The sequence below is a fragment of the Pezoporus occidentalis genome, unplaced genomic scaffold (assembly GCF_034315485.1).
Source record: "Pezoporus occidentalis ecotype Australia unplaced genomic scaffold, CSIRO_AGI_Poc_V1 ctg19, whole genome shotgun sequence".
Lineage (NCBI taxonomy): Eukaryota > Metazoa > Chordata > Aves > Psittaciformes > Psittacidae > Pezoporus > Pezoporus occidentalis.
Genome location: NW_026913748.1, coordinates 3,257,425 through 3,282,633, shown reverse-complemented (window position 1 = coordinate 3,282,633; position 25,209 = coordinate 3,257,425). Strand labels below are relative to the sequence as shown.

Sequence of the window (25,209 nt, the reverse complement as noted above, 5' to 3'; positions counted from 1 at the left end):
CTCCACTTAATGCAGGCATCATAGGCTCTGCATCGAAAAAGGGGAATGAACCTTGAGAAGTCAAAAAGGCAAATTATTATTTCCTTGCAAGAGAAATATCTTAGAAAACCCATGAGGATGGAAAAGGGAAGAAGAGGAATGCAGGATGAGAAACAAAATTTTCCTCAGCTGCCAACAAATGATCAACGTCTCAGACAGCTAATTCCAAGAAGTCAGAAGCTAATCTAAACTGATAATGTGCTAAAAGCAAGCCCCTTCATCAGACACTCCAGTGATGCCAGAAACCAAAGCACAAGACTTCACTAAACCTTTAATCTGTTCTAAAAGGGGCAAATACAAGTCCAGGGAAGTATGCCTGATTGTCCTGGGTTCAGCAGTAGCAGTCATTTTTCTCCTTGGTAGCTGGTGCAGCGTTGTGTTTTGACTTTCAGCCTGGGAACAGAGTTGATAATGCTGATGTTTTAGTCTGACCAAGGACTTTGTGAGCCTCATGCTCTGCCAGGGAGGAGGGGAAGCCTGGAGGAAGCAGAGACAGGACACTTGACCCAAACTGACCAAAGTAGTATTCCATACCACAGCACATATGCCCAGGATGTAACTGAGTGTTACCCAGAAGGACTAGAACTGCAGGGTTGGATGAGGTATGTGTTGCTGCTTGGTCAGGCTGGGGGGGCGAGTTATCGGTCAGCTCGTGGCGAGGTGTTGTATTCTCTTCCCTTATTTCCTTTATCATTATTATTATTGGTGGTAGCAGTAATGATTTGTGTTATACCTTAGTTACTAAACTGTTCTTATCTCAACCCGTGGGAGTTGCATTCCTTTTGATTCTCCTCTCCATCCCTCCAGGAGTAGGGGGAAGAAAGAGGGAGGAAAGGGGGGGGAGTGAGTGAATGAGCTGTCTGGCTGGGTTTAAACCACGACACTCATGCACAGTAATTTGGCCTCTGATGTCAATAACAGCAAGCCTCGGGGCCAAAATAGCCCTCATTAACCTCTTCAAGTGTTGCCTGCAGCAGTTTGTGCATGGGGCAAAAGGCACCTCATGCTCCCCACACAAATGGTACAGAAACTGGGAAGAGAGAATGTACAAAACAAACAAAAAAAAACAACCCAAACCAAAAGCCATTACCACATCTGGAGGCACAACAAGCTGTAAAGAAGGATCCTGACCTATTCCCCACTGTCCAGAAGCCACAAGGTAAGGTCTTCACTGTGCGCAGTGTACCACACATTAGGGCTGCTGAGACTACCTCTGAATTTTTACACTCTTGCCATCAGGTTCTCGTGTCACTGCTCATTTTTTCTATTCCCTAGCTAAAACAATCCTGCAGCTAAATGCTTATCACTTTTTCCAAACAGTATTTAAACATCTGAAAGCAGTACTTTACACCTGTGCTTCAGTCTACATCAAAATCACACAGACCTGTTTATCATCACAGGATTTCCTATCTTGCATTTCCATTTTTGCTGTTTTTTTCCCTTTCAAATATGAGGGCAGATTGAAGAATGGGATGTGTAAACATTTTTTTTTTCACCCACTACATTGTATGGGCTAGGCACCAAGCCCACAACTTGGTGCAAATAACCCCCAAGCACTGACATTTAAATACCAAAAGCTTCCCGTTTGTTTGCCTTTCATATTTTCCTCTTTATTTACTTCAGTCAAGTGGAATGCAAGCTCAAGGGTCCACTGACATTACACAAAGGCATCAAAACCCCTCAACTTGTTCTGTGCTTGCAACCCTTCCAACACAGCAGTATACTATGTACTTCTTCTCTGTCCATGCAAATATACACCTAAAACCATGACCTTGTTACCACTGCTTTCACACAGTTGTTCTCCATCCTACCATAGCCTACCCTACAATCAGCAATTACAAGTAAAAAGGTAATGAGGGAGAGGGTTTTTTGCTGTTTGCCCTGCAGCCAACCAAGCCTTACTGCTTCTGGTACAAAGTAAGCAACTAAAGCAGATGTACCATTCGAAACAAAGACTGATCTAATGCAAAAGTCTCCAGCCAAAAGGAAGCAAAGAAGGAAAGTATAGCAAACAACACAAACTGGCTTATTTTCCTAAGTTTTCCACCAAGGCTTCCACAGCATTTTCATATAAGCAGAAAAGAACACTGCTAAAATCATGACATAATAATTAAACAGATATTAAGACAATGACAGAATAAACAACACCAAAAATATCCAGAAGGTTTTAAAAGTAATTTGGCTATACTTGCATTCTAGTGAACTGTATTAACCATAAAGGACAGGGATTTAAATAAGCCTGGCTATTCAAAAATTGCAAGAGGATTTTGCTCACTATAAGGAACATGCTGTCCACAGACAATGGAAATTACACCCTTCTAGGTATAACCTATGCAGCAGCTGACAGGCTCCTTCTAAGTGGGTGATAACGGCAAAGCAGGCTCACCATGGAGGCACAGTGCACAGTGGCTGCTGCTAGGACCAGGCCTCAAGGCACAAGTGCTGATGCAACACAAATCTAGCATCATTCACGAGGTGTACGGCACCATGAAGAGAAAAACAGAAGAGGGAAAACAGGCTCAAGACCACCATACTGTAGTGGCCACCCTCTGCACATCTTCCCTGCCCATCCCTGGCAGCGTTCAAGGCCAGATTGGACAAGCTTTGAACAACCTTACCTACTAGAAGGTGTCCCTGCCTATGGCAGGGTGGTTGGAACTAAATGATCTTTAAGGTCCCTTCCAACCCAAACCATTCTGTGATTCTGTGATTTGCATCAGCTGGTACCAGTGGCACCATTTGCAGGTGTAGGGCCTCTGTTTTTATTCATCCTTATATTGGTTCAAGGTAATGACACACACCTGGCTGATGACATTTGCTTTTTAAGTGAGAAAAGACACATCTTTTGCCTCTCCAATAGGCCCCAAAACTACTCAAGCCACCATGACTACACCTCTGTTTAAAACTCCCACCTCAAACTTACAACACGGCCAAGGCGGGAAACCACAAACAGGCACCAAGCTCTCCCCAGGTCATGGCTGCTGAGTGGGAGGGAGAGTCATCCCCTCAAGCTGCCGGACCCCTCCGAGGGCAGGTCTCTAGAACATGGGAGCGAGAGGATCCCGTCTTAGTCAGCGGATCAGCACCCTGGGCACCCGAGTTGAACGCGGGAGCTGCGCCGGCCGCTTGAGGCAGCCCACGGGCACAAAGCCGGGGCGGTGGCTCCGCTCTGCCACCCCCCCAGCGCGCTCCGCCCCGGCCCAGCTCCGAGCAGCAATTACCAGTGCTTCCCATAGAGCCAGTTTCCGCCCCAGCTCAGCAAGCAGACCCCGAACGTGGTTTTCTTCCAGTGAGACCTCAGCGTCGCGAACACCTTCATCGCTGCGGCCATGCCGCCCGGCGCCGAGGCACACCGGCCGCCCCTCAGCAAAGGCCGGCGGGAACCGCCGTGCCGCTCCCCAGCCCGCCGCGGCTCGGCTGGAAACGGCTGCCCCGGCTCCGGCGTTCCGCACAGAGACGCCGTCGCGGCCCTGCGGCCTTCCGGATCCCGGCACCGGGGGGTCTTTGCCTAACCTGCCCCCTCCCCCCCCCCACCATGGAGTGCAGGGCTGAGATCTCATCTTGGGCCGTCAGTGCCCCCAGATGCCGCCCCGGCACCCTCCCTCCCTCGGTTTAAAAAAGCAGCGACACATAGATCCCAAGGACAAGTGTTGTCACGCTCACCTATGTGCCAGCCCTCAGCGAGCCTCCCTGTGTGGCTGTCCTCCAGCACACGAAGTGACCTGCATCCAGCGGTGATTGTCAGCAGGCCCGAGCAAGGGGAGCAGGAGACTTTCTGTGTAGCTGAAGGCAAAATTGAATAGGTGGTTTTTTTCCACACTGATGAGAAATATCCATGGTTTCCCCCCCAAAAAAACTCCCTAGGAAATATTTCAGAAGATTCAGCTAAAGCAGTGTTGGCTAGGGAGTACCTGGGGTTTGCTTTTTAAGCCCCACGAATGGGATGACCAGAGGCACTAGGGGAAATGTCTCCAACCATGCGTGGAAAACAGGCTGTGCTCGCAAGGATGCCATGCATCCATGAACAGCATGAACATCCTGCCAGAGAAAAGTGAAAACACAGCCAACTGGCAAGACCAGCTCCAGGAATGCTGGATGCAGTGTTCAGAGCCAGGTTGGATGAGGTTTGGAGCAACCTGGTCTCGTGGAAGGTGTCCCTGTCTATGGCAGGGGTACGGAACTGGATGAGGTTTATAGTCCTTCCATCCCAAACCATTCTATGAGTCTGTAGTTCTGTGTGACCTGAACTCACTTTGGGACAACCTAGTGGTGGCGGCCTCTTCTAGCATTAACACCTGAAAGATGGTGAGCAGCCTGGGATTTCACAGCACTGCTGAGTGGAGGCATGTGTGGCTGATAGCCAGAGACCCTGTCCTATGAAGAAGGAAGACATTTCAGGCCATTCAGAATGAACCACTGGCTAAATAAGTGGGGTGAGGAAGCAACACTGCTTTTGTAGACAACAGCCCTTCTCTTGACAGGGCACCGGACTTGAGAGTTTAGGACAACAAGGAGCCAGTCTGTCAGGGACCAGCAGGTCAGGGTAATGAACATAGCACTGGACAGAAAGGTTTTCTCCAGAATGTTTTTTCTCTCTTGCCAAATGCAGTTTTCAACATTTACAAAAATGTGAGTCAATAACATGGATTTTCTGTGAAGAGCTTGCCCAAATCCTTCTACTTAATGCTGTCCGGATGGTATGTGAGTGGCAACATAAGGGGGCTGCTTGGGGCCAGATGAGGGACTATGGGTATGCAAAAGTCTGTTCTGCAAAAATCGAGTTGATGCAGAAGATTGTCCAGAAGACACTCTGCTGTTAGCGATAAGGAAAGCAGATTAAACCCTATGGATTAGTTTCCCTATGACGTTTTCGGTTTTCTTTTCCCTTCATTTTGTAGAGTAGAAGATTTGGGATTTGTTTTTCTAAGAAAAACATTAAATGATCAGCTCCTGATGAATATTTCAGGCACACCCTGTCCAGTAGCCATTGCTTCCCACATAAATATTCCAGGTTCATCTGCCCAGGGTATCTCAGTGTGCTGAGTACGGGTGCTTGATGCACTGCTGAATGTTCCAGGCAATGTGGAGTGATTAAATGTCCTACTTTTTTTTTTGGTGGTGTCCTAGTTTTTGTGAGGATTCAGGTGGTGTGGTCAACTGCTGACAGCAACGGTGGCAACAGATACTAGTACTCCAATCTTTTCCTTAGCTTAGAAAAATATTATGTGCCAATAAATACTTTTCAAATTCATAATTCTCATGAGGTGCCATAAATAATTTACAAGCATATATAACTTCCTGTTTCACAATCAACTCTACTGAGTACAGTTGTGTTTATTAATGATGCTTCCAAAACAAGCTTGAATTTTTAAAATAAATCCTCTTTAATATGCTAGTACATGTTTGGAGCAGTCAGAAAAATGTTTGAATGTATGAAAGAACTGAATATCACTAAGATGTCCGAATGGAAATGTTCTTGGGTTCCTATGTGTGAAAGCACATCAGGGTTAGTGTAAATGAGAATTTTTAGCTCACAATGATGTATGTCTTTCAATATCCCTAGTAGAGGGACTTGACCCTGCTCTGAGCAGGGTGGCTGGACTAGACGAGCTCCAGAGGTCCTGCACCACCTCCACCATTCAGGGACTGTGTGATGTCTGAGAATTTGGGCTGGTGATTTTGAGATGGGGCTTTTTTAAGAGAACTGCTCTTAGAAGGCAGAAACACTGCAGACAACAATAACAGATTGTGCGCTTGTCTCATTACTTGGCTTTACTTAGGACACAGCATTCATTCTGAAATCCCTCTTGGCAGACATGTATGTCCTAGTTCTTGGTTGTGGCTGTCTGATCACCCTCGAGGTAGATCACACCTGCCATGCTGCTGTGCGCACCAGGTACTTCTCTTTTAGCTGTCCTAGTTTTCTGCATGTCATATCAATAGAAGGAGGTATTAGAGTATGTGTACTGGAAAATGAGAGCATAAAGTGTTTATCTTGAACATCCTCTAGATTATATAGTGTATTATGTATTATAGGCCAATTAAAATGACTGCTACCTTTTTCAGAAAACTGCTCAGAGGAGGCTGGAATACGTGTTTCGTTTTATTCTGATTACTAGATGGTTTGTAGGGGAAAAAAATATAGTCATTCAAAAAGCTTTTCTGCAATTCTAAGACTTGACTGGTGATGTGTCACCTAAAATTATCACACAAATTGTGTGTGAAGATGGGTGAGTACCTAATCCCTGTTGCTCAGGTCTAACCCATTTTTGAAGAGTAAAAATGTCATTGTGTCTCTACCACCAGCGCCAGGCCTGGTGGCCTCAGATACACGACTGTGCTTCAGGGACGTACTTGTTTGTAACTTTAGGAAAGCCACATGCTCAACTGTCTAATTGCTCTTCTAAGCCAGAGAATATGGGTGAAATAATATAGATATTTTTGTCCATTGCTTGGCAATAACCTACAGCTGACAAGGCCAGAGAATGATTTAGTCTTCTGTCCAGCACAATCTGTCCTCAGGTCCTCATCTTAGCTACCTCATCCGGACTGCTGTTTTTCTGTTGCTGTTTCTCTGGCAATGAGATTGACCATATATATTCATTTTACTGAAGTTACTGGTTCCATCATTTGATATGTAGTTTTGAGTGGGAGCTTCAGAATCAGGAACAGAAGTCCTGCTCACAGTCACCACTTAGTACCAGTGGGGCTTTATTCAAATTCATGGTTTGAAAGCTAATTGTAGCCATGTGGTAAGCCATAGGTAAGCCTCATATGGCTGAAGTGGATGACCCCATGTGCATCTCCACTAAGTCCTGTATCAGCACTGTACAAGGGCAGAGAAAAGTTTTTTCGTGATGGTAGCGTAAAGGATATATGCCTATGCATGCACAAAAGAAACAGACAGTGTAGTCGTTCTGTCATCCTTATCGTGATGACGAATTGAGACCCCTCTGCCTGCTGGTTATTCTGGCATTCGTGACTCAGCTAAGGATAGGCTGAGGGTATAAAATAGCAGTGCTGTCATTCATACCTCTTGCCATCAAGGTGGTCGTATGTCTTCAAGTGCTTCTGTGCAAGTAAAATGCAGATAGCTGCTTGTATTGCAAAGAGACCAGATTTATTGCTGTGTAGAAGCTGTGTGTTTGTCACACCAATGTAAGCCTGTGTTCCTGCTAGAGTGAGGCAGGGTTGTTTCTGATTGTAGTCTGCCCCCCCGCTTTCTACACATGATTCATACCAGTGCATAGCTTTTGTGCAGCTGATGAGAAAAAACCCAGGCTGTAAATCTCTTGTGTCTGGCACAGCGAGGGAGGTTATAATTTGCTTTACTTTAATTCTATAGCACCTGAACACCAAGCATGATTTAAGGTGGGGAAGAGCCCTTTTCCTTGGCAGATGGCAGCAGGCCTGTCTCTCCAGATCAGGCTGTGGGATTGAAGCCCCAGCTTTACAGGATCATCACCCTCCAGCTCTTCTCTCCCCACAAGCCATGGGCACAGGCTGGCTGCAGACAGAGCTCTTTCTCTGTTCCACCCCTGGCCACCATCCTGTGTAAGAGAGCACTGCAGCCACTAAAGCTAATCAAAGAAAGTTCCTACCTGTGAGAGCAGAGAAAGTTCATGATGGATTCTCTAGCCCTCATTTCCAGCTCTGTCTAGAGGTGTGAGTCCCCAGGGTAGTCATGTCAGAAATGAGTGCTTGCTTCACTGTGTTGGAGAAAGATCTGAATCCCACTGGCAGGTTTTTTTGTTGGGTAGCTCAGAGAAACTCTGCACAAGAATAATCTCTCCCCTTTCTTCCCTTCCTTGCTCTTCCTTGGCTCTTCTGTACGCAGAACACAACATGCACTTCACCATCCCTAGAAGGAAATTCAGGACTGTGCCTAGCATATTTCTGCAGCAAAAAACCACCACCTTTACACCCTGCCCCCTCTTCCCATGACTGAGCTATTACATAGAAATATTCCCTGATTCTCAAAGTTTATTAACCTTTTTTTCCAAGGGAATGAATAGAAATATTCACAGCTTTTGAACAGCTGCAGAAACCCATTAAATTGCTCTGTGGCAATCTTGTCAGGAACTTGTTCCTTTAGCACAGACAGGTTTCCAAAGGCTCTGCACTCACTCCCAACCTATTTGGATTCAGTAAATGCAGGTGCCATTGTGGAAGTGTCTAGTGGAAGGTGTCCTTGCCTGTTGCAGGGGGATTGGAACTGGATGGTCTCTAAGGTCCTTTCCAACCCAAACCATTCTGTGATTCTGTGGTTAGGGTGAGCAGCCCTGGACCCTAAGTTTTAAATGTAGCAGGGCAACAGACAAAATGACCCTTAAGAAAGTCCTGCTGATGCAAGCTAAGGCCACTCATCTCTGAGCTCATGCTGTTACTATGGCGCTGCTACATATTAAGGGACTTTGCATAGCAAATAGTACAATACAGAGAGGGAGAGAGAAAGAGAGAGACCAAATGCATAGCGCAGACATTCTCATGGTGTGTGTATGCCACGATAAGCAGCATCTATTTGGAAGGGATGTAGCCATCAACCAGCATGCTGGTAATACATAACCTCTTCTGGGCTTACACCTGCAAGCAGGTATTTCCACTTCTGCAGACAGAATCTGAGTGATTTAAGCCATGAGAATCTCCAGTCCAGCATTTTGATTCTAGCAGACATTAATGCTCATTGTTCAATAGCCAGAATAAATGTCATATTCTCTCCATTTATCCCTGTTGTACATCGGGATGAGACACTGTAAGTTTTAAGGCTTTTCTTGATTTCTGTCTGTCCAGGAACGTAATGTTGCATACTACTTACCTGTGTTTACGTTAAGATATCACCTACCTGAAAATCCAGCTGCTGCTATATGCCGTCCTGGTTACATTCTATAGCCAGATGATCCTATATTCAGAAGAGCTTCTGAAAACTACAGTTACATCTGTAACAATGATTCATTTTTCACTGAGGCAGTGACAGCCTAATCCGTGGACCAGATGGAGTGGGGCCTTGGGCAGTTGTAATCAAAGAGCAGCAGCCACAGTTTGAAGGAGAGAGTCCCAGTTGGTTTCCTATTAAATGCTTCTATTTTCATTTTGTTTTGACTCAATTGTGTGCATCACCACGGCCCACTGAACACATCTGGCTGACATCTTAGATTGCATACCCAGCACATTAGTGTGTTTGCTCAAAGTTTCACTTCTTCCAAAGTCAGTGGCAGTGCTCTGTGATGGCAAGTTGGTTTATCCTTCTACTTAGGTGGAGTTGGGAGAGCAACAGAATCAGTTGCAGGCAAAGGCAGGCTGAAAAGATTCATCACTGTTATGATGAACCATTCCCATGCCTCTTCACCAGCGAAATATCTTTGCCTCTGTAGAAGCTAAAAGATTAATTTATCATGGATTTTGGAGCACAAAATATGGCCACTTAGGAAGAATATAATCCTGCTGAGTTACTATCAATTGGTCTACTTCAATCCCTGCCAAATGATATATCCCACATCTAATACTGACAATTGCTCATGAATTGTTACTGGCCATTTCATTGGTCTGTGAAGTAAAGGCCTTGATGTTTTCATGTGCTGATGAATGCATAAATATACTTTGTTGTTTTTTTTTTCTTTTAAATTAGACTAAAATCTGATGTTCAGCTTTTTCATTGTCTCCCAGCTTTCAGTTATTTCAAAGGTTACCTTTTTACTCCTCCCATTAGGGAAAGGTTGCTGGAGATCCTGTCATACATACTGCTTCCTTAGGTTTTGCAAGACATTAGAGAGTTCTTCCAAACATGTTTCCTTATAAACTCTGTATAAGCATTTTCAGCAAATGTATTCCAATGAGCTCTTTAGCTAGTTTGGGTTTTGTACAGCTTCACATTGCATTTATCTTCCAGAAATTTCCCAAGTGATATGGTTTTAAAAATTGTTACATTATTGTTGTTATTCTTGTGTTACTAACTGACATTCTAATTATAACACAGACATTGCTTTTGAACTCCTTGTAGTTTCTTTTACTGCATAGAGTGTATTTTCTTTGAATTCATATCACATTGTGATCTGGTGTCAGTTCAAAGGTTGGCTTTGCTTTTTGCACTGGTTAGGCATTCTTTTCACTCAATATGCTGCTGTAAGGATCTATGATAAGATGATACTGGGGGCAGTGTAAGACTCTGGGACTTAACAAGGCTAGATTAGAACAGTCTTGTATTTTACATTAAATGAAAGCAGTTTGAGCCACAGTTACAAACCTGCTATCCATGCTCTCAAAATGCACAGGCGTTATTAACTCCATTTATGTGACGTCTTTGCTTGCTTTGTTTTCTTGCTTTCCTTTGCAAAGAACAGATGGGAAGAGTAATTTCAGTAGTGAATACCATAAGGTACCTGGAGTAAAGTAAATTAAGGAAATACCATAAATGCAAGAATGAAGCAGTTAAACCTCTAAGAGGAGATTTACAATTAAGAATTAACAGAGAACATATCCTTTGTCAAGAGACAGAAACCACTTGGTTCAAACTGAATTTTGCAGAGGATGAACAGGGCTGACATTACATATACATGGAGAAACTCAGGTCATAGAAAAAAGGATATTTAAGATGTCAAACATGTAAAGCAGTTTATGTACAATGGAGCAGGTAACATAAGTTGGGACAATGTCTATTATATGATGAAAGATGCAAGGAGTACTAAGGATTACATTGTTTTACAAAAACATATGAATACTGACAGAAGGAATATATAGAATAGGTAAGGAAAACAAGGACAGCGCAGCTTGCTTAGGTGAAAATTGTATAGCAAAAATGTACAACATAGCAGCCAAAGATGAAATTGTGTAAGTGGAAGTAAATAGGACATTTATTTTTTAACTGTTTCACAGAAGCAAATCTGTTGCTAGAAGTAGTTTTAGAAGATGCTTAGGAGAGTCAGACATAGCAGGAAATAAATACAGAAACCAGAATGGACAGTGACAAGCTTAATAAGCACTAAGAAGTATGTGAACAAAACTGGGAAATATATTGGAAAAGTCATAATTTATGAAACTGACCCAGGAAAGATCTCAATTGAATACAAAGCAGACCTGGAAAAGTCTCTCTCCTTTAGCCTCATACTACTACCTCCTCTCTGCAATTACTGTCTTTAGGAAAATTACCCTTAAATTAGATGCAAAGCAGGGGATGTTAGTAGGATCGTTGGACGGAGGATGTTACAACACGTACTGTCACGTTCCTCTTTGTAGGAACAAAACACAGTATCTTCTAGTGCCAGACCTGCTAGGACAAAGCTAGGCAAATAATATGGAAAGTTCTAGGCAATGCAAATAATGTATGAATAAATGACATCAACTGAAAAAGTCAAATGAGTAGATTGTGGGTGAGATGACAGAGGAGGGCCTGTCCACATGGACAAGGAAAATATATACATTCATTGGGAAGGTCGGTAACACAGAGACATTTGCCCCTAATCTAGCTGCTTGCAGCAACCACCTGGAGCACTGCTGTGCAGTGATGTTTAATGGATGTGCAATGTCAATATTAATACAGTCTGAGAAACTGAAGGAGTTCATTAGGGGACTCTTACAGTGGTTCACAGCACAAGAGGTAAGTTATGCACTTATTTCTCTAAAGATGCTGCTAGTGGTGCTGCAAAGCTATGCTCAAAGCTGAGAAACAATGACTTCTGTGCCAGTGAAATGTGATAGTGGCATGCTTTGGTAAATAAAGAGATTTTGGCTTTAATTTACAGAAAAGAGTGCTTGCTGAAATTGGCCTTTTACACTCAGTCAAGCCAATTCCTCATAGGAATTACTGTTTGCAGTTACATGCACAGCTGGCAGGCATCTGGGGGACCCAGACCCACTCACAGATACCTGTGTGCAAGTGCAGTAAGTGCAGCTTAGAATTAGATTTGGCGGGAAATGATATGATTTAGAAAAACAACCAACTGAATATCCAAATTTTTGTCCAACCTTGAGCAAAAGACAGACTGTGATTGCCAGAGCTATAGCTGGGAGACTACAGAGAAAATAATGTTATTAGCAGAATTGCTATTCAAAATTATGTAGAAACTCTCGTTAGGATCAAAATGGTTGTGTGAAAGTCCTTTAGGGACTGAAAAATCTAAGCAAAGATCCGGGAAAATATTCCTCAGACATTAAAGGCACTGAGGAAGCAGGTAAAACTCACCACATACACTGAAAATGCAAGCAATTTAGATGGTTCATTTGGATGAAGTAGGGCAAGCTGCAGAGCTGTGTATGTGCTCTGTGTGTGTATAGCAGTTGCCATTGCTTTATTGAAACAGTGGGACATAAGCAGCTCTGTATTCACCAGAGATTGTCACCTCCATCACATGATTAGTTATGTGATCATCTCCAAATCCAAGAAGGGGGGGAAGAAGGGGGCAATGAGTCTGTTGTTTCCTCTGGGAGGGGTGGGCAGCCTCAGCATCTGCAGGTTCATGATTATGCAACTGCTTTGTCCCAAGCCAGTACTGAAGATCCAAGCAGCAGCAGCAGATTCCTTCCACTAATGCTTTTGCTGAAATTTCACTAAGCATCACTTTAGAAAGGAAGATGTGGTCTCAAGACTATGACTTTGATGGCCAAGCACCCCTGTCACTGCTGTGCTGTCAGGCTTTTGTTGCCATTACACATGGGCAGTGGGAGCTGGACAAGATGTAAGGCAGAGCTCTTGAAAGCCGGGCACAGTCTGATGTCTTGGACTTGACAAAACCCCACAGTTCATGACCCGGTGTACTTACAGGAATCCCATTAATACGTTGGGCTGTCTCCGGTGTGCGTGCTGAGTCCCACCCTGGGCTGTGGGGAGCCACATCTGCGTGCCTGCTTTCCTGGGTAAGGCTTTGTCACACAGCCTTACAGGCAGGTGAAATAGCCTGGACCCAGCATCAGTCACCAGGTATTTCACCATAATGAAATGTGCATCCTGCTAATTTGGGAATAATTGTATCTCAGATTAGTAGCCATTGATATCTTCCTTCACCAAGTTTATTTACTCTGTGACAGAGTTACTGTGTCTTAAACAGAAATCATCCTTAAGGTATCATTTAATTATCTTTTCTTCATTCTGCAAATCTGGTTCATATTACCAATAATCTTATTACTACAACTGCAACATTCATTAAGCAAACAGAGGACAATAAAAGTACATGCACTAATAGCAATCAAATTAAGTTTGAATCTCAGTGAGTGATGGATAGTTCTGGAGTAGGTTGTTCTGATAGATTTTTTGCCCATTATTTTCTGATAAAGGTTTAAATAGCTCAAGAAAATCCTATTTCAATTACAGGACATTTTATGTGACCTGGTTGCCACAAAATGCCATGGTCAGAATGAGAAATGGTCACAGATCCCTTCCCATGTGAGCAGGGAGACCACTCTGCATAGACAGCATTGCTGGATTTCCATGGCAAACACCAGTCCTGCTGGAAACACAGTGAAGCTGAACTCTGTGACAGTGATCTGACATCTCTTGAGTATGTCAGATACTTCCAGGTGACATACTGGATGGTCTTGCATCAGACCAGGAAGCCATCACCTTCTTCTTGACACAGCATCTCCTGACGTTGCATTGAAGGAAGCAAAAACTCAGAGGAGTTCTGAGCCATCAGAATTTAAAAGGTTTGGGACATGATCCTCAGCTTGTGGAAGGAAATGAAAATTCATTCACGGCAAGATTTTTCAAGCTGTTGATACCTATTGGCCGTGCCAGGTTATATTTAGCTGTGTTACACCTGCACAGAGCCACTTGAACATGTGTCAAAACAATTCCCCTCTCTAGCTTTGCTTCATACTGTCTAGTCCAACAACAGATCATTGTTTTTCTCACTGGTAAAATAACTGCTGACAAATGTAAGGTTTTTTGGTTTTTTCTTTTCTTGTCCAGCTGCAAATGCATGAAATATGTATTTGGAACATTTTATGGGTACATTGCACACCTGATGGAAACATTTATGACTGCTTCCTCTCTGGGCACATCAAAAACATCTTCATCCAACTTCATTATTTTTATCAATTCTACTCATACTTGATGTTCATTCTGGCCTGGAATTTTTTTCCTGAGTATCTCCAACACCCTCGCACTGCTTAATGGGGTCTCCCTAGGAAACAGAATTGTAGACGACCCCTTTCTAGCCAATCCTCCTCGGGGCTGCAGGAGAAAGGGGCAGCTCTCAGTGTGGTTCACAGTTTGGAAATGCACTGTGAGAAACTGGAATCAGTAGTGTGGTTCCTCTTGGCCATTCTGTTGGTAGGATGGAAGCTAAAACAGCAGACCTTGGGAACTGGATTTGCCTTTAGCCTCCTCTGATCTCTGGAAGCAAAAGGCGAGTGTTTTCTGAGCTGGCAGGAGCGAATATGACAGCAAAGGAGAAATGAGAGAGGAAAGCGAATGAAGGGCTCTGCACAGAGGTGACACCCTTGAGGGCAGAGCTGGATAGCTGGGCCCTTGGCCTTGACCTCACTATTTGTGATTGGACACAGGCAGCAGGGAGGCAATAAAAGGTTTTTTATTTAAGGTGCTGACATTTCAGGACAAAATGAGAAAGAGAGGTGCTAAAAGAAAACCACATTGCTTTTCATTCCTCTGTCCTCCCACTTCCTCCTTAAATGTTATGGGATGAACTCACTCAATTTAAGTACTTGTCAGCGAAGTCTGATGGCACAATCACGAGCCATTCACAGTGCCTTTGGGAACACTGCCCGGAGGCCAAGCACTGGCAGCCATCCTGGCACTGCCTGGGGGTACAGCACGGCTCCTCTCTGTCTTCTCCTCTTTACCCAGGCTCACTGGGCAGTGATCCTGGTGCATGACCTCCTGCACCCTTGTTCGTGAGTCCTGCAAGGCCTTGTGCTGCAGGAGCACACTCAATGTTCAATAACAGATGAGCACGTTATTAATAAATGTGTGACTCGGACCTAGCTCTGCAGAGAAGTAGCAAGGATGGTGAAAATTAATTGGTTGCTGCTGGCAAAATGATGGAAAGGGACTGCTTAGGACAGGCTGGGACTATGCTGCATTTGCAGCAGCACTTCCTTAGAAGTCTTCACAATAAGCTCTTGCAGATCTTGACCTCCATCCCTGCCTATTGGTGAGCAAAGCAAGGCAGACAGGGGGGTTGCAAGGTTTCTTGCGAGGCCCTTCAGGATGGTGCTACTGGGGAAGGGGGAAAAGCCTGGCTGACTGCCCATCCTGAGGCACAGCTTCCCTCAGGGCCATCTTCCTGTCTCTGTAGATGTTCCAGCTTGCCAGGTTTAGCTTGGGAGCATTTAGATCCTGCCTCAGACAACGTGGATCTCCACTCCGATGGTGAATGTTTCCATATCATCTGCCCTGATGGGCATCTCTTTGGGGCTCAGACCCAGAATGAAGATCCCAACAACTGCAGAGCCTCCTGGCCGAAAGGAAGAACTGACATGATGCACCTTTGGCAGGAACAGCAATGACAGCTGTGGTGGGAAAGGTGTCACCCAGGACACAGAGCTGCTGCTGCCACCTGCGACCACTGGCTCAGCCTCCCGGGAAACTGAGCATCTTCACAGAAAAAGCTGAACTCTGAACATAGTATTTTTATCCTGGTTTCCTAAGGAAATGAATGTTCTGTCACTTCATGTCTGCCCATCTGTCCCCATCAACCCTTGAATCCCCTGGCTACTTGCAGTCAGTATCTGGGAAGAGATGCGAAGTGTGAGGTAATGCATGAATCTCCATCTGACAGAAGGGAAGGGAGGGAGGACTCAGCAGTCACCTGTTCTGTTTGAAAGCTCCTTATAAACCTCAGCACATGGTATTTTTTGCTGCAAACATGGTGGGTAGAGAACTCCTAAAGGGAACAAGGTATGTTGAATGAAGCAGAAATTGCAGCATGTCAGACAGGCACCCCAAGTATGAAACTGAAAAGTTGTGGTTTTGTTCAGCGCACAGAGCAACTTATTTCAGTCTCAACCTCCTTTTCTCTGACAGGTTTGCAGGAAGATTATAACAAAACATAGCTAAAAAGGAGGAAATATACCTTGCTGCGAAGATGGATATTTGGTTTTGTTCCATGTTTTACCTACCAGTTAAGGGTGTGCGTGCCTGCATGTGTACATGCTGTGTGTGCTCACTTGGAGTTTATTTAGCCCTCAGAAGGCATTAAAGTACTAAGCAGCTTTCTGTGCAGGGTTGTTTCAAATATATATGGCCAGCTGTGGCTATGAAGACTTTACCTGTGCATTTTAGTCCCTGCTCTCACCCTTTGCCTGCTTCTGCTTTTCCAAATCACATGCTCCTTATGGCAGGGTTTATTTCTCCCTTTATGTTCCTGGCACACACTGTGAGCATTGCTGTGAACAGTTAGCATAAGCCAAAGCAATCTCTGTAGTGCTTCTGGTTCTCTGTTTAATACCTCCCAAAATACTCACCATCACCTTTGACTGAAAGCGTTGTCTCTGGGGAGCTGAGCAGGGGGGAGATGATTGCCCAGAGCTTAGACTATGTGACCTCTCTCGGGCTGTATCTGCTGGCAGTAAGCTGTCAGGCCGCTGGGCCTGCCCTTTGGCCACCAGCTCATTTCTTGGTGAAGAGCTGAGCTCCATCAGAGGGCTTTGCTATCACAGCCAATGCAGGCTTCATTCTGAGCAGCCAGCTGCAGGTGAGGTCCTCGCCTCCGGGAGACAGCCACTTTGAATTTCAGAACTGAGAAGACCAAGGGTTTATCTGAGGATGGGAAGAAATCACAGGGAATTAAGCAAAGGGAAAGCGCATTTTCTCACATAGAATTAATGGACAGCCTTTGCAAGTGAATGGCAAATGCAGGGTAGGAGAGAGAGGGTGGCCGAGGCACGCTGGAGACCCTTTGGCAAGCATGGGCCCTGCATGCTAAGCTTTGGTGTAGCAGCAGCCTTGTCTGCTCCTGGCTGGCGGTAGGCTGACTGCTTTGGCGTGGGTTAGCAGGCTGATAAAGTCATAGCTGAGCTGGCGTAGTTCTTCCACTTCTGTCTGATGCAAATGAACAAGAGCACACTCCCCCTGAGCAGGGAGGCAGCAAAAAATATAGTAAATGCAGCTTTTGAGGTGGTCTGCTTTTGGTCTCTGCAGGAAAAGAGCTCAGCCGTGACTCTTTAGAGGGCCCCTGGGGAAGAGCCTGATAATGTAATGGAATAATGAGTGTCAAGCTATGAAAGCATTTCATTACCAGCATCCTCACCCCATGCAGCACCAGTCTGCTGCAGTTATCATGTGCTTTTCACAAGAAAGGTCACCGTGAGATTATCCTGCCTCTGAGACAGAGTGGTTGCATTTCAGTGAGAGGGTCTTCGCTCCACTGCAGGCAGAAAGCATTAGCAGATACCCAAAGCAAAGGGAAAACTGCGCTTTGGGGTGCTACTCAGGGGAAGAGCAAAGAATTTCACTGCTCTTAAGAACAGGAGTTGTTGCCTCTCTGTTCAACCTGCCGAGGCCCCGCCGTGTCACAGAGGAAGCCGATGGGTATCTTTCTCTCTCCTAAAACTAATTCTTAAAATACTCACTACTTTCCTTCCCAAGTGAGTAGTTACTTCCCTTCATGACCAGGTAGAGTCTTGAATAGATGGAGGTATCTTTGAGGGCAATGGTGCTAATTCAAAGTGGGATTCAGACCACGAGAGATGAGCACTCCTGCTATACTTCCCAAACTGTGAGCTGGTGAGTGCAGGTGCCTGGCAGGATGGGGAGATAAGGCAGCCTCAGCCCTTGCCTTCCCGACTGAGATAGCCTGACAAGGGCACAGCAAGCCCCTGCTCTGCCACAGGCGGCTTGTGTGATGTTGAGTTATTCAAATCCCTCTGTTCTCTGCTTCCTATGTGGTGAACTACAGCTAATGAGTCTTTCCTTCTCTTGCTCGCTGTCTGCTTTGTCTAGCTGGGTTGCAGGCTCCTGTGCAGTGCTATGGCATTACCTGGTGTCTCCTCTCGCACCAGAGGGCTGGGCCCCCAGAAGTGAGCAAAGCAAAGCACCATCGAGCTGACAGCAGTAGGGGTGGGCAGCCTGAACACTGCAGGGAGCAACAGTGCATTGCGGGTTAACATTCAGCCCTCACAGGGCTAATGCAACCCTGGCGTTCTATGCACAAATCTTCCCCGATGTCAGGCCACTCTCTTTCCGCAGCACTCTCTTTTCTGCAGGCCCTTCCATGACAGTGTCTGTAGCTCAGCTCCTTCCATTTGTGTTCTTCTTCCCCCTTCCCCGGTGCTGAGGTGCTGAGCAGCTAAATCCTCTGATCTGGCAGCCACGCTCCTGAAGCTTTCCCTGCCATCAGTGCCATGAGACAGGGCACCTGCTTTCTGCCCTGCAACAAAGCGAGCTCTACAGGCTTCCATTTTTAGCACCAATGAATCACGTTGTCTCTGCTCATGGCAGAGAGCAAAGACCTTAGCAGCCCCTCGGTATTTGCTGCTAAACCAGAGGTTTCACTGAGCAGGCATGGATGGCTGGGTGGGCAGCTGTGCCAGGCAGCAGAAGCAAGAAGATGAGAGTTTTAATTGAAAGGGTTTTACTTCTTCATGGTGCTGAATATGCCACTGTACAGCTTTAACTGCCTTCATGTGTCTTGGGGGAGTTGCCAGGTTCTGCACGCTTCAGCAAGCTCTTTCCCCTCTTACTCTGTGCTTTATTTGTAGGAGCAGACATGTCATAAGTACGGGTAATGCAAGTGATATCACTAGAAATGTGGCAGGATTTCTCACTTCCTCAGCCATTAGTGACAGAGAAGAGGTCAAGGAACATATGTTAGTACCAATGAGGTTTTTGACAGAGAATTCACTCTTACTCTCCTCCCTTCAGACCTTTCATTTGGTTCCTTGTTGCAGGTGATATTTTAGACAGCACCTCTTTGGGGACAAGATGGACCCCATCCTGAGAACTGCAGCAGATAGGTTGGTTGTTATTGCTACAGCCCAAAGTCTGTCACTAAAAACCAGTCAGCTTGGGAAAAGCCATCAGCCAGAAGAACGTGCCAGGCACATTCTGGCAGGATGTTTAGATGCCTCCTTCTTTTTGACTATCAGGTCTTGGTAGGTACAGCTGCTCAACCAGGTAAAACCAGCCAACACTGGCAATTTCAGTATTTAACACCATTCCCAACAAAATAATTGTGGTTTAAAAATACCTTGCCAGCATTTTTTTTTAAATAATTTAGTTCTAGTTAATTAATTTAAAAGTAATTGATTAAAAGATAAAAAAGTTGTGGTTTTGTCTTAGACCTACTCTTGCATTTCCTCTGCTTGCACACTCTAAAGAACTTTTGTCCATTCCTTTTACTTTCCTTCTATACATTTGGCCTATTTTTTATACCTCTACAGTTGTTATGAATACCCTGATCTTTGGGTGCTCAACCTGGGACACATGAAGCCCAACTCTAGTTGCACACTCAAAGCTGTGTAGAAAATGCCTGTCTGATTTGTTATTGTTGGCCTGAGGACGCAAGCGCAATGAGGAAGCACTGAGTGCAGGGTTGTACCTGCCAAATTGCCCAAAGCCTTTACAGCTGAGCACTGAAAACCCAAAAGGCTGTATTTCATACTCACTTTTGTTTCTTTATTTATTAGGGGAAGGTGGGTGATAATCTACTGCGATGTCTCTATACATTTCAGTCAATTCACAGGCTTCTAGATGTTAAGTGGCCACAGAAAGAGATTAATGGTATTAAAGTACATACAGTTCCCAAGGCTCTGGTAGGAATCAATCCCTTCTATGACAGGCAGAAAAACCTCTTCATAAGTAGTCAGGGTGAGATACTGATTGTGCTTGTAGTTTCATAGGGTCATGGAATCATAGAATAGTTTGGGTTGGAAGGAACCTTCGAAAGCATCTGGTCCAACCCCCGTGCAATGAGCTGGGACATCTTCAACTAGATCAGGTTGCCCAGAACCACATCCAGCCTGGCTTTCATTGTCTCCAGGAATGCAGCATCTTACAGTGTTTCTGATCAGAAGCCATATAATCATTATTACTAGTGGTTTGAAAAGAGCATTTCCAGTCCTTTTCCAGTGCTCCAGTGGTCAGAGGCCACCCACCTTCCTGTTCTGCTCTTTGTCCTCCCTTCATCTGAGGAAGGGGATGGTGAGAGGTCTCCAGCCCCACTCCCAACACAAGCAGATGCAGCCGCTTAAAACACACAACATGATTTTTTTATTTGTTTAATCAGTTTACATTCCACAACTGACAGTTTACTTATTTATTCTTTAATTTTCCATGAACAAGTTGTTTAGTTAGTTACCAGACAAGATTTTAATCGATGGAAATACAGTCTTCTGTGCCGATCTGGATAAAACCAAAACCAAACCAAATCAAAACAAAAGGAAAACTGTAAGATGTAGCCAGTTTTTTTGGCAAAGTCCTACGATGCTTTCTGCGACTTTTGTCTGTTCAAAGTTATAGGGGTTTGCTCACTTTCCCTGTTGGTTCCCTGATCTCAACCCTGCCACTAAAATGATCCTTCAGGGCAACAGTCCTGCAAACACCGATGCCCGTGCACAAACACCCGTGTGTCTGCAGATTAGCACCTTAAAGTAACAGAACAAGAAGTTAGGGGTTGTTTCACGTTTAAACAACTTCTGTTCACCTCTTCTCAAACAGATTACAGGAAGAAATGGAAAAGTACAATACACTTGATAAGATCCTGCATTACTTGTGAAATCAGCCACCACACTCACATCTTACCAGAGCGACCTATCGCAATAGTCAGTTGTTGCTGATGTGTTGTTAGCACCGATGGCCACAGGAGCCACTTTGCTTCTTGTAGCAGCACAGGAGTCCAAACTTCGCAGGACAAGCCACTCTTGAATACTTGTGACAACTGGATGTTGCTACCCAAAACTCATTAAACTGTGCACAGATTGGCTAAAAAGTGCTCCACTTGGTTGAGAGGCTGCATACACAGTTCAAATATCCTTGACAATGCTCAAAACATAATGAGAAATGGCCACATTTTTTGATTTTCAAAATATGTTGAAGTTTAATATATTTTAATGTAATTCCCAATCTAGCAAAGCAATTAGGCATGTGCCTAGCTTGAAGCATGGCAATAGCATCATTAATGGAACATTCATGCTTGGAATTAAGCATGTGCTTCGTGGGATCAAAGCTCTGTAGCAGTGCTCTGATGAAGTCAGGATCCTGAGTGTCCTAATCCTGGCTTTCACCTTTACAGCCACTGCAGATTTGGATAAACCAGTTACAGTCTGGGTTTTCAAGAGTGCTGAAAACAGAAGGCTCCACCTGCAACTAGCAGAAATTCCAAGGGGGCATCAAACCACTGAACATCAGGTCTTTTCTCAGGTTTTTGGCTTCCCATCTCTAAAATGGCTATAATAACTACCTGCCTCAGACAGGTCTGGTGGGACTCGTAACACTTTCTGAAGACAAAACATGCCAAATAAATGCATCATATCAATGCATTTCTCTGAGTATGCCTGAATATTGTGGCATTCTAGGTCTTTTCTAATTCAGCTTTGTTATGTGTGTGCTGCACTTAGAGGAAACATAAACATCTGGCCAAGATGCATTTACATGATGAATGTCTTCTACCAGTCATATTATTTTACTTGGGAATGTCCTAGAAAATTGCTGACATGCTTCAATTCACAAGTATTTCAGTAAATTATTATCCTAAGCCTCCCAAACTAAATTAGAGACAGTGGTGATTTCAGCTTTTGTCATCACCAAAGGATGGTTATGGGAATTGGTTCATTTCTTCTAAACAAAAAGATGCTTTTCCTTAAGGAATAAAAGGACCAATGTAGGAACCAAGGAAGGGGAGCCCTCCAAAACCTTTTGGCTAGTGTGGTAGGTCATGGCTAGGGTGAATATCACTTGGGGCAGAAGAAATCCTAAAGAGCAAATACCTGCATGAGATGCAGTTGCTGTGGATGAGGGAGAGTGCAGTGAGTCTGATTTTTCACTGACCCTTGTGCAAACCGCTGATGCCTTCACATAGGCTTGTTTTGCCATGCCTACACCTATTTGCCATAGGAGTGTGCGATGGCGTAAGTGTGAGTCAGTGAGAAGTCAGATCCAGACTCTGAACTCTCCGAGTGGTTCATGAAGCATGGTGGGAGCTTGCAAGGCAAGGTAATAGCTTAGCTCTCTGATGTGAGAGGGCCACGTGAGCTCCACCCATCTTCCTGCCTATCCCCTAGGATCCCTCCAGTGCCAGGCATTGTTGCTGTCCCATGCGAGGCTCCCTGCTGCAGGGTCACAGGAGTAGTTATGGCTTTCGTTAGGAGGTGAGACTTTCTTTTTTTAAGAGAAAGTGTAGAATTATCCAAGAAGATAATCCAAGAGCAGCATGGGGATGAGAGGCCAGGCAGGCCCCTCTTGGCAAGCTGCACCCTTGGCAAAGTCAGTGCAGCTGGGAGGAGAGTGCAGGATGGACACATAGGGCTGTTGTAAAGAATGGGAAAGAAAGATAAACTGGGACAGAGCCACCCTTTAGAGCCAATTCCCATTTGATGTTGAACATTATCACCTTTTAAAAAGAGGTTTCCTTTGACAGTAAAACTCTGAAAAGTCTGCTAGAGCCTGATGGGACACAGTGAGTTGACAGCTAAAAGAGCAACCTTTGAGAGTCCTATATTCCAGGACCCTCACCACCCCTCTCACAGAGAGGGAGGGCAGGAGGGCAGTGATGAGAATTTAGGACCCTTCTGAGAAGTCTTTCAGAAAATGGAGCTGCATCCTTATATTTGATTTATCCTCAAGCTACTCTTCATTTCCAGAGCTCACTCTTAAAGCCTTTATTTCTTTTTCACAGACATTTCAAATAACAAAGCAGTCACATATGCAAGAGTTGGTATTGAATAGGATTTAGAGAAATGTGTCTTTACGGGAAGCATCTCTATATTCTCACACAGAGGGAGGAAAAGGAAGAAAGGGAGATATATCTGACTCCTCAAAAAAAGGAAAGGGAGAACAGGAGAAAAATGTCAGGATGAAACAGTACTGTTTGGTCACGGTGGTACCATGCTGGAAAATAGCACAATCCCTGGAACTCAGGTTTATCTTCCACTTTCTAGCTAAAGTCTTCCCCTAAGTACTGATACACAGTGTTGAATCCTTTCTTTACAGGTCCCTGCAGGGCAGCCAAAGTCCGTCTTGTCATAACCCTAACCATATTTTTTAAAATCAAGTTGTTCTGAGAGATGGGTGAAGATCGTCAACTCACTGACTTATATTTAGCTGTAGAAATAAGTAGTAGTGACCATATGTTGGTTCACTTAGCCCTCGAGTTTCCAGAAATCAGTTTAATTCTCCCACTCCTCTGGCTGTGTTTCTTTTATTCAGGTGAAATATGGGAATATACAAGATCTCCAAAGTTCTTATACTGGATTAAATTGCTGGTCCCTTCAGACAGACTCAATATGCAATTCCAAAGTTTGGCTCTGAGAGACTCTAACCATAAGATGGAGACATATGTTCAGCCTTGTCAGAGCAGCTTTCTGAATACAGTCACAGTTCATTTGCTTGTTGAGTCCTCAGTTTAGTGTTTCTGAGGAAAACTATAATCCCAACAATAAGGGATGAAATTGCAATCACTTTCATCTCCGTACAAGCTGCCTGTAAAGCAGTTATCACCATTGAAAAAAAAATATTAAACTACCCAAACTGTACCTTGGAGGAGAATTTTTTGATTATCACTACCAGCTATATCACTTTTTACAGGCAAGTTTGGGGATGGAGCAGGAAAGTAACCTTTGAACAGCTCAGCCATTCAAACGTTTAGGATGTAAATTCACTCTTTGAACTGCTTCGGTAATGCCCAAGACTGGCAGAGAAAGCTGAAGAGGTCAGACCAGAGATCTCTGACCTCCATCACTAGGACCACCACAAGGAATTCACCTTAAATGCAGGTTCCAGGGGTTGGGGCAAACACTATCCTTTGCAGTCATTTTGCAATTTGGGAGGAGAAGCCTCCCATGAACATCTCCTTTTGTTCCAACAGTGAACAATGAATACCTATGTTTTGCATGGTGAGCCAGGCCATGTGTCTGAAGCACAGGGCCATGGCTAATCCCCATATGAATGCTCTTCTACACTAAATCCCTGATTCATCTCACCAGGATTTAAGATCTTTTAAGATCTTGGGAACACCCAAGATACGTGAGTGGTCACTCTATGGAGCAAGAGAGAGCTCCTAAAGCAGTCTTAGATGTCAGTTTCACTGGTTTACCATCTAGAAGCAACTTTCTTTTTTCATTACCTATACAAGAAATGAAAAAGATGAGCTTGTTAACATAAAGAGCTCAGTTAAGTGCTTAAGGTTAACGAGGACAAATGCAGGTCAGAAAATCCAGGACTTTGTGTAGCTTGACTTCATCCACAAAGATGCTCCACACAAACATACACCCGGTGCAGAAGAACAGCATCCATACAAAGGGCCTCTTAATAAAGGGTGAGTGTCCTGAGAGAGCTAATGTGGAACAGAAATTCTGCTGTTGGCTTTTTCAGTCCATTTCTTTTTCTTAAAAAAGCCCTTGAGATTAAGTCTCATATATTCATGACTGGATACACGTGTTTGGATATGCGTGCCGCTGGCTTTAGTGGGGCACAGTGGCAGAATGAGTATTTTCCTGGGAAATAGAACTTTTTCATTTGTTTCAATTTAAATCTGAGATATATGAGGATTGTGAAAAAGAAACAGTCCTTTGCCTGAAATTCTGTACATCAACCTCACCTTATCTCAGGCAATCATGAAGCTATAGACATTGTTCATAGATTTACAAATGTATATACATATATACACATATCTACATGTATATGTGCGTCAGCCTAGGGGCTAGATTTACCACTGCCTTATTCCAGCCACACACAAGTGTAATGGTTGTTTTTTACAAAAACAGATTGGTATAAAGTTGGAGTGACCTAGCAGTGACTGTTCCCGTGTCTATGCAAAACATCAAAAGTGGGCTAACATACAAGTACAGCCCCCTTACCTAATTCCCCTCATCACATATACTCATAAATAGGATCCAGTCTTACAGTTGTTAATGAAGCAAATTTCCCCATTGATTCCAATGATCTATAATCAAAGGGAATTTTACTTGAGAAAGAACTGAAAGTTCAAGCCCATTTTAGGTACAGCTTACAGCTTTGAAAGTTGTAAAGTGTGTCCTACTAGGCCTCAAAAAGTTTTAAAAAAATCC

General features: G+C 44.3%; 2 protein-coding genes across 3 annotated transcripts in view; both read right to left on the bottom strand.

Annotated features, from left to right (window-relative positions):
* Positions 1-3,450, bottom strand: part of AGK (acylglycerol kinase) — a 35,785-nt gene extending 32,335 nt beyond the window's left edge. Inside the window, exon 1 of the mRNA XM_062616464.1 lies at positions 3,261-3,450. Coding sequence (XP_062472448.1) covers positions 3,261-3,370 — 110 coding nt within the window. The 5' untranslated portion in view covers positions 3,371-3,450. The remainder of the gene's footprint in view (positions 1-3,260) is intronic.
* Positions 3,451-4,243: 793 nt separating this feature from the next.
* Positions 4,244-25,209, bottom strand: part of TMEM178B (transmembrane protein 178B) — a 250,981-nt gene continuing 230,015 nt past the window's right edge. The window contains exons 4-5 of one of the 2 annotated variants that reach the window (XM_062616469.1): positions 10,280-10,415; positions 4,244-7,900 (exon numbers count right to left, since the gene is read on the bottom strand). In XM_062616469.1, coding sequence (XP_062472453.1) covers positions 10,324-10,415 — 92 coding nt within the window. In that variant the 3' untranslated portion in view covers positions 4,244-7,900; positions 10,280-10,323. Of the gene's footprint in view, positions 10,416-25,209 lie in introns of both variants that reach the window. The other variant, XM_062616468.1, reaches the window with a different exon arrangement.